Source organism: Hydra viridissima, unplaced genomic scaffold, assembly GCF_058129835.1.
Source record: "Hydra viridissima isolate aposymbiotic clone 2 unplaced genomic scaffold, HvirCarnegie_v1 scaffold_2, whole genome shotgun sequence".
NCBI lineage: Eukaryota > Metazoa > Cnidaria > Hydrozoa > Anthoathecata > Hydridae > Hydra > Hydra viridissima.
This window is the reverse complement of record NW_028324301.1, coordinates 15,615,154-15,627,512: the sequence shown is the minus strand read 5'-3', so window position 1 is coordinate 15,627,512 and position 12,359 is coordinate 15,615,154. Positions and strand designations below refer to the sequence as shown.

Here is a 12,359-nt window from a genome sequence, read left to right as displayed (position 1 = left end):
TCAATTGAGAGAAAAATGATCAGAAGACCATTTCACTGGCAGTTTTTCTGGAAAAGCAAGCTATACACTCACAACTTATGTAGAGCCACGAACAGAGGAATCTAGAGATGGAACTGTTGAAGATGAACTCAGCTTTCTAGAACATAATTAACAAAAATAAGATACTGATGGCCAATAGTTTACAATGACTCTGAAGACCAACTTTTCTATACCAGCTGTTCTAGCCATAAACATAAAAAAGACAAAATAGGAAGAGATTTAAAACTGGTTGAACCAACTATGTGGCAAGAAGCTATATTAAAAGTATAATCCGGTTTAAATAAACAAGTTCAGAGAATAAGGGCAACATCGAAATTAGAATGCTATGATTAAAACTGACATTAAGAATTCCAGTTAGTCTTGTGTTTTGTGGCTCATTTATGACAACTTTTAGCGTATAGACTTTATTGCTGAAAATTAAGATGTTTTAATACCGCGGAAACAATTTTACAACAAACCAGTGTTTTTTACTTAAAAGTATTAATAGGCAATAATTTACTCTTTTAAAACTTTAGAGATATTGGATTGTATAAGGACTAAACTTCCTCGTAACTACTCTAAAGGAATATAAAAATTTTCTCAGATTTTACATTCTGCATATACCCATGTAATATATACACACCCTTTTTCAATAAAAAAAATCTTCAGAATTTTTGCGTGCAGACAATACAAGAGGTAATAGTTAAAAATGAAATTTTACTCAACATTATGTTTAAAATAACTCTCTTACACTAAAAACTGTTACAACCAATTTATATTACTAGAGTAAAAATAGAGCCCATTTTGCTTATGATATTAAAATTTTTTAACAGCGGTTTTAAATAGTTAAAGCCTAAATCTATCTCCGGAATTATGAGCAATAAAACCTGAAATTTCTTATTGTAGACCGGAGCTTAAGCGCCTACATCGTCGTCTGACAGAGCTGCATTATCAAGAATTTAATGGGTAATTAAACTTAAATCTTATTAGATAAGTTCGTTATTACCAAAAAATCTTACATCTAGTTTAAGTACACTTAATGTTATTTGACTCATTAAAAAAAATTTTAGTCTTACGATTTTTCAATTAAAGTAATATAAACGTGATTTGTATTTCATTTGAATTACAAATCTCTTCGCACTAAAACATACTGTCAGGCTAAGTTTTACAATTTTTTTTTACCAATCTGACATCAAACATGACATTTTAATTTGGCGTGTAATAAATATATCACAGAATAGAAAAGGGAAAACTCTAAGTCATATATACATGAAAATAAGCTAACTACAAAATATATTCTAAATTGACTTGATGATCACCATTCGACTCCCACTCTTAAACAGAAAAACAGCTTTTAAACATTAGTCAAGATTATTAGACAATCAATACATTGAAAAATCCATTAAGATATTTATGAGATTATTTTGAAATTCTCAATGTATAAACTGTGAACAAAAAAATCACCGTTATAATCTGTGCAATTAAATAAACCAACTAAAACTTTGTATATCCATCGTAGGAAGCAGCAGCAACTGACATCGATGACGCTGAATATGCTTTATTCAAATATGGATCTGTTGTTGGCTGTGAAGCTGTAATACCACGCAACTGGTTTCGATATCGTGTATTTTGATCATACAAAGTGTCATTCATTTGTCTTAAATCAACTACTTGTCTTTGTAAGTCAGTAATTTTTCTTCTTAATAGTTCATTTTCATCCACTAATCGCCTTGAGTCACCCATAACACCAATATCACTAAAATCATCGCGTCTTCTTTTACCATACATGGTTGCACCCATTGCAGTACCATAACTAACTGCCTCAAGTTGCTGTTCAAGTTGATATTCTCTTTCAGATATATGACGAAATTTACACCTGTTACCTCTTTGACATATTTTGTTAAGGAAGTCTTTACAAACATCACCACCAACAGTTCCAACACCAGCTTGAAATTTATTACCTCCTAAACCCCCACCACCCAATGACCCCATTAACGCTCGCACTTTATCAGATCGACCTCCATGCGCAGGCAAAATTCCAGTATTATTGTAATCAGCTTCTTCTTCTTGTGTAATATGCAAAAACTTGCACTTCATTCTATCACAACCCTTGTTCTGAAAATCTTTACAAATAGGGAGTTTTTGGTCAGGCTGTGATACACCTTCAGGATGAAAGAACTTGCACCTATTGCCGCGGTTACAAACTCCTCGCTCATAATCTCGACAAGTACCTTTATTTTGTTTATCTTCATTACTAGCATTGCTCGACATTCTCTAAGCGCTATACTAATTCGCCGCAGAACGTCCGCAGAAAGCAGCAGTTTGTAGGATTGCGTAACAAAGCAATGCAACAGCGAACTTGACAGGAATGCTTGCAAATAGCACGCTACTTTTTGCTCAAATGCTGAAATATAAATACCTGTTTAAGTTAAATATGCTAAAAAACTCCTGAAGCTTGTATGCCATTTAGCAATTTAAAAGAAACTATACGTAGGTAATAGCTTTTTACTCGAATTAAAAAGAATAATAGAGAAATTTGCCAATAAGATGAGAACAGATCAAAAACTTAAAACATTTCATTAATTGGTAACTTTTCTAATATTTAAAGTAACAAAATAATGCTAAAAGGCTAGCGCAACTTATTTTGATTTTTCCTGATATATACCAAAGACAAACATTCCAGCCCAACTCTTTTATGAAGTCAAGAAATCAAGAAGAATAACATGAGAAGCCTTAGAAAAAACTAATCTTGTGTATTAGATAAATTAGCTTGTTAAGAAAAGGAGGAAAGCTTTTTATCATCTAAAAGCAGCATAACATTATTTTAACTATATGTAGCTATTTTTAATTGATTAAACTTATCGAAATAATGGTAGTCTATAAAATATCTTATTGTTACTGCAAATGTTCCTAATTAGTACGTACCTTACATTCATTTGTTTTAAAATCTTACTCGCAGGTTGGAATGTCTGTGTAGGCATACAGAAAATTATTTTTATGAATTAAAGCGTGGAGTTTGCAACAATATAAATAAATACCAAATAAAAAGAAGGCGCATAAGAAGGTTAAAACTACTGTAGAAAAACCAAGGTGAGGAGCGTCTGAAAGCGATGACTACAAGTGTACAAAGACAACAGTAGGTATGTTGCGAGCTAAAGGTCTGGAGTCTATTTCCAAATTACGGCACCGAAAAAAAGTTTTTGTTATTTAAAAAGTAGGAATAAGGGCCTTTAAGAAGACCGCGCACGTTTCTTCTTTTTCCTTTTTTTCTTTTTTTTTTTTAACATCAAGTTGACATCTGAGGAAAACAAAAATTATACGTGTAAAATTTAATGATACAAATGCCCCAGAGTATACAACTATAACTTGAATTAATTTAAAGTGTAAATAAGTCATTTACTTGTAGCAAACCAGGATTTATTCTAGGACGAGAGGGCCGAGATAAAAAGATAAAAATACCTAATAAATCATTTTATCAAAAATAATTTAACACTTCTGTTCTACTTTTGGTTTTGCACTTCAAAAAATAAGTATCATAAATAAACGTTTTTTATGTAAAACTTTTTTGTTAACAACAAAACCCATCTTTTCCTGTTATTATTCGTAATTCTTACAAGACCGTTGACTGGCTAAAGCATGTAGGTCTCTTTTCAGTCTGTTTAATGTTCGACAAACTAACGTTTGAATTCATATTTTTATTAGACTCACTTTCTTTTTTCTCAAGACGTAAATTAATGTCGTTTGGAAATTCTTGAAATTCTTGATAAGTCTAAAAGCATTGCTTAAAAGTATTAATATTGTTGTTTTGAATTGATCGAGGTGATTACAAAATGGTATTAGACAGCTTTTTAACTGTGTTTACTCTACCTGTTTATGATTGCGAGAAAAAGCTTTTCTTTGACATCTCCGACATTAAATGTTTAAACGTGTAGAGAAAGGTTTTTATTGCAACCACTTTAAGTAGCAAATTTTTACACAGTGGTATTTTGTGTGGTTGTCCTAATTTTTTTTCTTGTACTTTTTCCTCTTGGTTTATTTAAAAATATTTTTCAACTTTTTCCTGTGTAAAAAATTACTTTTAAAAGATTTTCAAAGAACTTAAAAGCCGCTGCTGCAGTATTCTTAGTAACAGATTATATAAAAAAAAGAATTAGACAATATTTTAAATTTCATTTGTAATAATAGTGAGCTAATTTATCTAAGAAATAATTTTTTTAAGCTGTTTTTTTTTAAACGGAAATGAGTTCAATAACGTTTCATAAATTTTTTAAAGTCAATCAAAAGTAAAAAAATTCAGTTAAAAAAGTGAATTGCTTAATACTATAAATGCCAAAAAATAATTCGTGAAAGTGATTTCTAAATATCATATTCATATAACATTGGAGTGTCACAAGGAAAGCAATATTTAAACCATTAAAGATTACTGTAAATTATGTCATTAAAGATTACTGTAAATAATATATTATAAATTATAAACCATTAAAGATTACTGTAAATTATAATCAAATAAAAAATGATATATCATTTAAAAACATTTCTTCAAATATTTTCTCAACATGTAACAAGAACGTTCTTAAGCTCTTAAATCTTTAGTATTTATTATATCTTACACCTAGCAAGTTAAAAGAAATACCCTTTTGAGATGCTACTCTCAATCTGAAATCTCTAGACAACAGATCTTCAGATACCTCCTTTTCTATTGTTAATCACAAAATGAATTTAAGGTATTATACTTTAACAATTACATTCTATTGTATATGTTTTTTGATAAACTTTACACCGAAAAGGAAAAAAATATCCCGGCCCTGAAATTAAGACCGGCCCTAGTTTGCTCCGCTTAGTCAAGTTGCCAAATGACACCAAGATCCGACACAAAAGAACTGACTTTCATGAATTATTTTTAACGGTATAATTAGCACCGCTTAAAAGAACTAATCACCCCCACACATGTATATGAACGGTGAAAAAGGATAATATTTCATTATTTGCTAATCAGACGAAAAAAAATGAGATGGCCACTGTCGCTAAATGGCAAATTCATAACATGAGCGTATAAAAATAGTATTTCATAGAAACTATGTTTAATGTTATGGCAAATTCAATAAATGAGCGTATGAAAGATAATATTTTATAGAAACTACATTTAATGTAATGAGTTCGCCATTTAGCTGTAAAATGGCTAACTTATTTTATTTTTCGTCGTTTTCAAATATTATCCTTTTTCCACTAAGCCCTATATATATATATATATATATATATATATATATATATATATATATATATATATATATATATATATTGCATTTTTTGGGTTTTTGCCCCTGTTATATTCGGCTGCAGTTTAACTATATAATATTTGATTATATAATTAGAAAACCGATCAAATTACACAGATATTTAGTTCATCAAATAAGTGAGGCTATGGTGTGAGCTATGGTGTTTTGAAGTTTAAAATCTAATTTACTCAAAACAATAAAAATGTAGCTTGATTGTTTTTCCAGTGTGGTCTTCATATATATATATATATATATATATATATATATATATATATATATATATATATTTTTTAAATGACGTCATTTAAGATATATATATATATTTTTTAAATGACGACATCTTGTATGAGAGTTGAATAAATATAATATATGAACTTCAATAAATACGAATTCTCTCAATACTAATTTTTTATTTTATCTAAGAAATTTTCGCTATATTATTGATACTAGCATCTTCAGCTTTAATTACAAATATTTATTAAATTAAATTACAAACAAACATTAACGGTAATGTCACTACAAACAAACATTAACGGTAATGTCGTATATATATATACATACATACATACATACATACATACATACATACATACATACATACATACATACATACATACATACATACATACATACATACACATACAAGCAATAATCTTTTTGTTTTAGATAAGTATTGAAAGTTAAAGATATCTATAGCAGTAGTAGCTACTTTTTGTATAAGATATTGTAATATAAACAACTGCTATGCAAGCTCTAGGATTATGCACAGTAATAATGAGGCTTTAAAGTTGGGTATTTTACGAACTTCACATGAACATGCACAAGAATGTTACACCAGTTTACGAAGCAATAAGTCCTATTCCAAGAGCAATTTTAATGTTAAACACAATGATCATTTTGGAAGAAAATCAATACATAAAAATGGAGATGTATCACATTTGTGTAATAAGATTATCAAGAAAGCTTGTTTTTTGAAAAAAACCACCATAGTAAATTCTGGTAAATCACTTTCTAATCCTGTAAGACCCCACAATGTTAGCAATATATTCAGTAATAATTTAATACATAATAGAAAACATGTCAAACTAAAGAGTGAATTACTGGTGAGTAATATAAAAAAAAACATTTATAATGGTTTGTCTCAATGTCCAGACTCTGGTGCTAATGACTTATGTGGTTATATTTCTATCAATAAACAAAACCCTTTATCAGATGAATCTGTTAGTTCAGAAGATGGTGTGTTTTCTTCAAACTTTGAGTACATTTTGGAATCAACTAAAAGAATAGAGTTTATTCAAAATTATGATTTTCAATGCACACAAGTAAATTTAAACTTAGAGCTGCATGATATATTGTTAAAAAATCAAGACCTTGAACTTCTAGTTACTCGTGATCCTAATTACCTAACTTTAAGTACTTCTACTAAAAACTCAAATTTGGAGCATCAGAATGTATCTGATATAAACTTATTTGTTTGCAAATGGGATAAATGTAAAAGTAATTTTTTATTACCTGATAAGTTAGTGAAACATGTTAAAAATGAACACATTCTAAAAGCCTCTTATCAAAGTGCATTTTCATGTCTATGGAAAAATTGTAAGTTCTTTAATCATCCATCATGCTCCCATAAATGGTTGTTAACACATGTTTTAAGGCACTGTGATGTAAAGCCTTTTAAATGTGTTATACATGGATGTGGTGGTTCATTTGCAACACAGAGTGGTTTAGCAAGACATGTTCCAACACATTTCAATGATGGAAAAGTTAGGAGAACTTGTGTGACAAATAATTGTCAAATAAATAGTGTTAAAGACAAATGTCAAAGTAAAATACACGGAAATTCAAAAAGAAAGAGTGATGACATTGCACATGAAACGTTGTCTTCATTGAAAGATGAAGAGTTTTCTCTCAATAACACTGTCTTTCTAAACCAGAAGAGTACTATAAAATCAAGTAAGTAATTCAGTACATAAATTTTAGAAAATGGGTTTTAAGTATCAAAAAATATTTCCTATAGTTCTCTTCCTATCACAAGGAATTGTACACTAAGAGATCTAACTCATTCACATCAGATATTTTATTTTACCTACACACAATGTTTGGTATGCAAAATGTAAGAGAGTTAAAGGAACTGTTTTTATCTGGAGGTTTCTAGATTTATAAGTAAATCTAAAATATTTGTTTTTACAGAACTTACATGAGTATGATAAAGGAATTGCCCATTAATGTTTATCTTTCCAGGTGATTTTAACAGCCATATACTAAAGAAAATTAAACGAAAACTTCAACAGCCATTGTGTGGTTCTTCTATTACTTCGGGCTATGTAAATAAATGTTTAAGATTGGATCACAGGGTAAAAGATTTTTCAAAATATTTCTTAAACAATTTGTATCATTTTTTTGTTTTGTGTGTCTCTTTATCACATAGTCAAAAAAATCTTACTATTAAAGATTATATTTAAATATCGTCTTTTTACTCTGAATGGGAAAATGACTGTAGATCATAGTTCAATGCATAAAAATCTGGTTCTTTAAAAAATTTTCTCCAACATTAGAGCTTAAACATCTACAATAAGTTGTATCTAAATATAAAGGAGATGGCTAACCAGTGTCTAAATGGCAGAACACTTGATATTTTACTAATTTGTATGGATAATTTAATTCCAGTAATATAATTCTGGAAAATAATTTATTCTTGAAGCTGTTCGGGAGATCTTTTTCCTTCTGCGGTTAGTATTCTGTTGAAATTGTGTTGTGAGGTAGAAAAAAATTTTGTAGAAGTTTGTTCCCTTAGAAAAACATCTATTTACTTGTAGGTTAACAAAGCTTTGTCATTTTCCATTAAAGTGGCAATAATATATTTACTCAAATGTATCTTTATATTATAGAAGTTTTTATTCATACTTGTGTGGATGATTGATGTATTATTACACAAAATGCAGGTAAAATTTTTTGTTGAAATAGATAATAGGCAAGCGTGTATCAACAACAACTGGTTTAAGTGAAGTCCTTGTGTCACCTATGCACAATATGTGAGTGTTAATATTTTCTGTTGAAATTAAGTAGTAATTTTTTTTTTATAATATATTTAAGTAATTGTAAATATTTTTTAGATTAAATGGTCAATCCTTTTGGGTAGATGCAGATGCAATTTGCAAATCTACTCATGTAGATATTCCCATTTATCAAATGAGTGAATATTACAAGGGGTTACTTTATGATGCAGAAAAACCCATAAACTATAGGTCTAAACACTAGTTCATAAAAGTCACTGTCAAGGTATTATTAGCTAAGCTATTGATTTATTTTTGTTTTCTATGTTTAATGTACCCAAAAAATATGCTTATGATTGTTTTTTACAAAAGGTTTAGGTAAATATCTTTTTCTTAAGTATTGTGCTCCAATATGGTGTTTTAAAATCAGGGTCTCAAATATCACATGGCTTATTAATCATTGGTTTGTCTTTCGCATGATTTTCCTAAATATCAGTGTTTTTCGGTTAATAACGAGTAAAGAACCAACTTCATATTTGTCTTTTAAGATATATTAAATTTTTTGAAGTTTATTAAAATTTAACTCTATGTGTTTAAAACAACAAATGCATATGGCATGTGAGGTATGACCTTTTTTTTTTGTGGAGTTTTGTAACTTTGTATGTTTAAATATTTAAATTATTTTAAATTGATATTGAAGTTTATACTTTATTCTTTATTAGTTGTTATTAGCCGAAAAACCAAAAGCCGATGTTTTGATTTTTCTGATTAAATTTGAATGATTTTTCGTTTTGCAATTACTGCTTGAGTAGTTGTGTTTCTTGAGTACTTGTGTCTCTTGAGTACTTGTGTCACTTGAGTACTTGTGTCTCTTGAATACTTGTGACTCTGAGTATTTGTGTCTTTTGAGTACTTGTGTCTCTGATATTTTATACTTGGTTGATATATAAGAATGTTTATAGCTAAAATGTATTAATTTAAGATTATATTTTTTAGGTTTTCGTTTTAAAGTTCCTTACTACTACCATCCGATTAGTATCGTATTCTTCGTGATGAGCTGCTCTTTTGGGGAATTTTTCATTGTTTTAACTCTAATTATGGACTTTGTTATTGTTGCAAACAATTCTCTTTCGTTTGTGATGCTATCAAATTTTTGGGTTTTTTTATTGTCTTTGAATGACGATATAGAAAATACGAATGTTATTTATTTTTTGAATTGGGTGAAGTTAAATTATTTTTTCAGACATTAAAAGTCAGTAAGATGTAACTCATAATTTGTGTTAAAGTCTCTTTTGGTTAGTATTTTATGCCTTCAAGGCAGCTAAAGTTCCGATCCAAATATTTTTGCGTATTTTCGGATTTCATGCTTTGATGATCTGACCATTTTGATTTGTTATATTTTAAAAATAGAAAGCTTGGAAAATATCTTTTATACAGTTTTATCAGAGCACTGAATAATATCAGTTTCTCATGCTGTGATTTCCCTTTATTTCTAATGTGTCCTACATTTTCACGTTTTAAAATAACGTTCAAAAGTTTCAGCTACAAAGTTATTTTAAACCTTTTTTTATACAAAAGAAAAAAAAAAGTTGAAAATCAGTTCAATAACCAGAAATTTGCCGCATTAAATCCTAGGAGAAATTTTATCTTTGACCAACAAATATCATGACATATCCTTGTTTTATGAAAATAGTTCACGTGAGGTAGACACGTGAACTATTTTTAATGTTTTCTCCAATTAATAACTTTTGAATAGGAGAAAATTTAACTCTGCAAAATCAGTGTATACAGCTTAATTTCAGTTCACAAAATCTTTTAGGTTTAAAGTACATACCAAATCTTAACAAATCTCATTCCAACTTCAGTAAGTTTAAAGAATTTTCTTAATTATTTAATATTAGTGAAAATAAGTTTTGTTCTATTTTTTCTCGATTCCCTGGTTCCACTTGTGAAACAAGTTTTTATAAGTCTAAATTTGTAATACAAATTTAAGTTTAACACACTTGAAGAACTTTATGCAACATTTAAATTTAAAGAATTTTACAAGATATACTGAATGCTAAAATAAATGGTATAACAATATTAATTATCCGTAATATATAAAATTAAGTCAATTTGTATTTATTATATTTTGTTATTTTTGCGACCCACTCTTTGTTTTAGTTCGTTTTAGGTCTTGTTTCCAACTATTCAACCTCAAGAAATTAGAGGGACTATGGCTCCTACATAAAAATTACCTGTTAAATTTTTAAGAAAATTTTTTTTGTGAGTTTTTCATCCGCAAATGTGGTATCGGTAAATGTGTAACGCTTTAATGCTATTTTTAAAAAAACGCATAACATTTGTAGAATAAATTTTTGCTGGATGTGACTAAGCTTCGGATGAAAAGATTTAAAAAAGTAAATGGGTTTAAATTATTAACAATTATAGTTTAACTTGTTTTTTAGTTGTTGTTTTTTTTCAATTTTAAAGTTTTTTAGTTATAACTTCAATATTACCACAATGACATATCGATAAAACTCCATATAAAAGTAGCATTAAAAATAATGTGTGCAGTCCCAGCATATTGGCTGCCAGATATTTATCTTATATTGAGTAAAAGGTAAAAAATGATAATATACAAAATATTTGTTATATATACAGTGCGTATTATTAAACAGAGCGTCATGAGTTTTTTTATTTAAATTTAACAAATATATATTTGTGAATGTGAATAAATACGCTGGCTCAATGTTAACAGAACGGTTCCACTATCGTATTTCAGCAAATCACTTTATGATTTTTGTAAATGGAATGAAACCTATTTTTCTTATTTTATTCACTGGTCTTTATCAATCGTTCTAAAACGATTTGTTAGGCTTTTTTTTGGGGGACTCATACTGTAATCAATGCTAAAACAAAATTTAGACAACATAATTACAGTTTCCTGCTGATATAAAAGTAACTTCATCAGGTGGTAAAGCATAATTATAAATTGATAGTTCATCTACTGCTCCATTTAAATGGGTATTTTCGTAATAGTGTAATCCAATACCAGCAAAATGACCCCAATCTTGTGATAAATAGCCAGAACCTTTTGCCTCTTTAACAAGGATACCATCTAAATACACCTGAGCTTTTTCCTCTTGCGAATCGTAAGTCGCAATTAAGTTTATCCACAGCCTTGGTCTACATACAGGTTTAGTATCTATCTTAAAAATTTCTTTTCCTAAATGGTCTTTATGAAACCAAGCTATGCATCCGTCTATAACAGCAAAATCGTATTGATCGTGTTTATGAAGTGAACGGCTACCAATTGTATTAAATATTTCGTGGCGGCCCCTGAAAAAGTAAGGGAATTTTTTCTTTTAAATATTTGGAACTGCTTTAACTGATTTAACTTATATCTTTTCTTTTTTTATGTTGTTTTTTGTGATTATCGTTTTATTTTACTATTCATAGCATAGCTTTATTTAAAATCCTTTTATTTTATTTAATTTATAAAATTTTGTTTACATTACATGATTTATTTACACTTTTTCATAAAAAACGAACTTTAAGAATCAAGATTATATTAGTTATATTAATCATTATATCAGTTTATGTTAGTATACCTATTTGTATTGAGTCGTAGCCATACCGATATTGAAATTGCATTCGATGGCTTTTGCCGAAATTCATCGCCAAAAAGTGAAATATAGCTGTGGTCTGAAAAGTTTAATCCATGTCCACATTTACCATCAACAATAGCACTACGGTTTATAAGTTGACCAATATTAGATAATCCTGATTGGTCATATATTCTTGGCATTCGAACTTTTTCAAAGCTATAATAAAGTACAACTCTTCTAAAGTCGCATATTTGACTTAATCGACTAATTTCTACTTGGCTTAAGGCTCTATTGTAGATGTAAAACTCGTCAAGTATTCCATGAAACTCTCTTCCCTCTAAGTTTTCACCGTTATCAGAAGCGTCAAAAAATTTTCCAATGCTGACTCGACCATCCCAATCCTAAATTAAATTACATAGGCATATGTACGCACTCCAAGAGAGAAAAATAGAAATTCATCTTAAAAATTTCTTCATTAACTT

At 28.7% G+C, this 12,359-nt stretch overlaps 3 protein-coding genes across 7 annotated transcripts in view; 1 reads left to right on the top strand and 2 right to left on the bottom strand.

Annotated features, from left to right (window-relative positions):
- Positions 1-1,177: 1,177 nt before the first annotated feature.
- Positions 1,178-3,182, bottom strand: LOC145195944 (zinc finger CCCH domain-containing protein 10-like). Of its 3 annotated transcripts, none has more exons than XM_090077463.1 (3): positions 3,057-3,180; positions 1,483-2,422; positions 1,178-1,352 (listed from the first exon to the last, which is right to left on the bottom strand). In XM_090077463.1, the coding sequence occupies exon 2, from the start codon at positions 2,287-2,289 to the stop codon at positions 1,513-1,515; it is 777 nt and encodes a 258-aa protein (XP_089933589.1). In that variant the 5' UTR covers positions 2,290-2,422; positions 3,057-3,180; the 3' UTR covers positions 1,178-1,352; positions 1,483-1,512. The 3 variants fall into 3 exon arrangements, with proteins under 3 accessions (XP_089933589.1, XP_079929576.2, XP_079929575.2); XM_080073450.2 differs by having other exon boundaries at positions 2,944-3,150; XM_080073449.2 differs by having other exon boundaries at positions 1,178-2,422; positions 3,057-3,182.
- Positions 3,183-5,928: 2,746 nt separating this feature from the next.
- Positions 5,929-9,558, top strand: LOC145188137 (uncharacterized). 2 transcript variants are annotated; one of them, XM_090077448.1, is made up of 5 exons: positions 5,930-7,247; positions 7,536-7,648; positions 8,259-8,326; positions 8,408-8,573; positions 9,284-9,558. In XM_090077448.1, exons 1-4 carry the CDS (start codon positions 6,056-6,058, stop codon positions 8,550-8,552), a joined length of 1,518 nt encoding a protein of 505 aa, XP_089933574.1. In that variant the 5' UTR covers positions 5,930-6,055; the 3' UTR covers positions 8,553-8,573; positions 9,284-9,558. The 2 variants fall into 2 exon arrangements, with proteins under 2 accessions (XP_089933575.1, XP_089933574.1); XM_090077449.1 differs by lacking the exon at positions 9,284-9,558 and having other exon boundaries at positions 5,929-7,247; positions 8,183-8,326.
- A 1,273-nt stretch (positions 9,559-10,831) lies between these two features.
- Positions 10,832-12,359, bottom strand: part of LOC145186566 (uncharacterized) — a 337,374-nt gene continuing 335,846 nt past the window's right edge. For both annotated transcript variants that reach the window (XM_090077446.1, XM_090077445.1), the window contains 2 exons: positions 11,881-12,278; positions 10,832-11,608 (listed from right to left, as the gene is read on the bottom strand). In XM_090077446.1, coding sequence (XP_089933572.1) covers positions 11,191-11,608; positions 11,881-12,278 — 816 coding nt within the window. In that variant the 3' untranslated portion in view covers positions 10,832-11,190. The remainder of the gene's footprint in view (positions 11,609-11,880; positions 12,279-12,359) is intronic.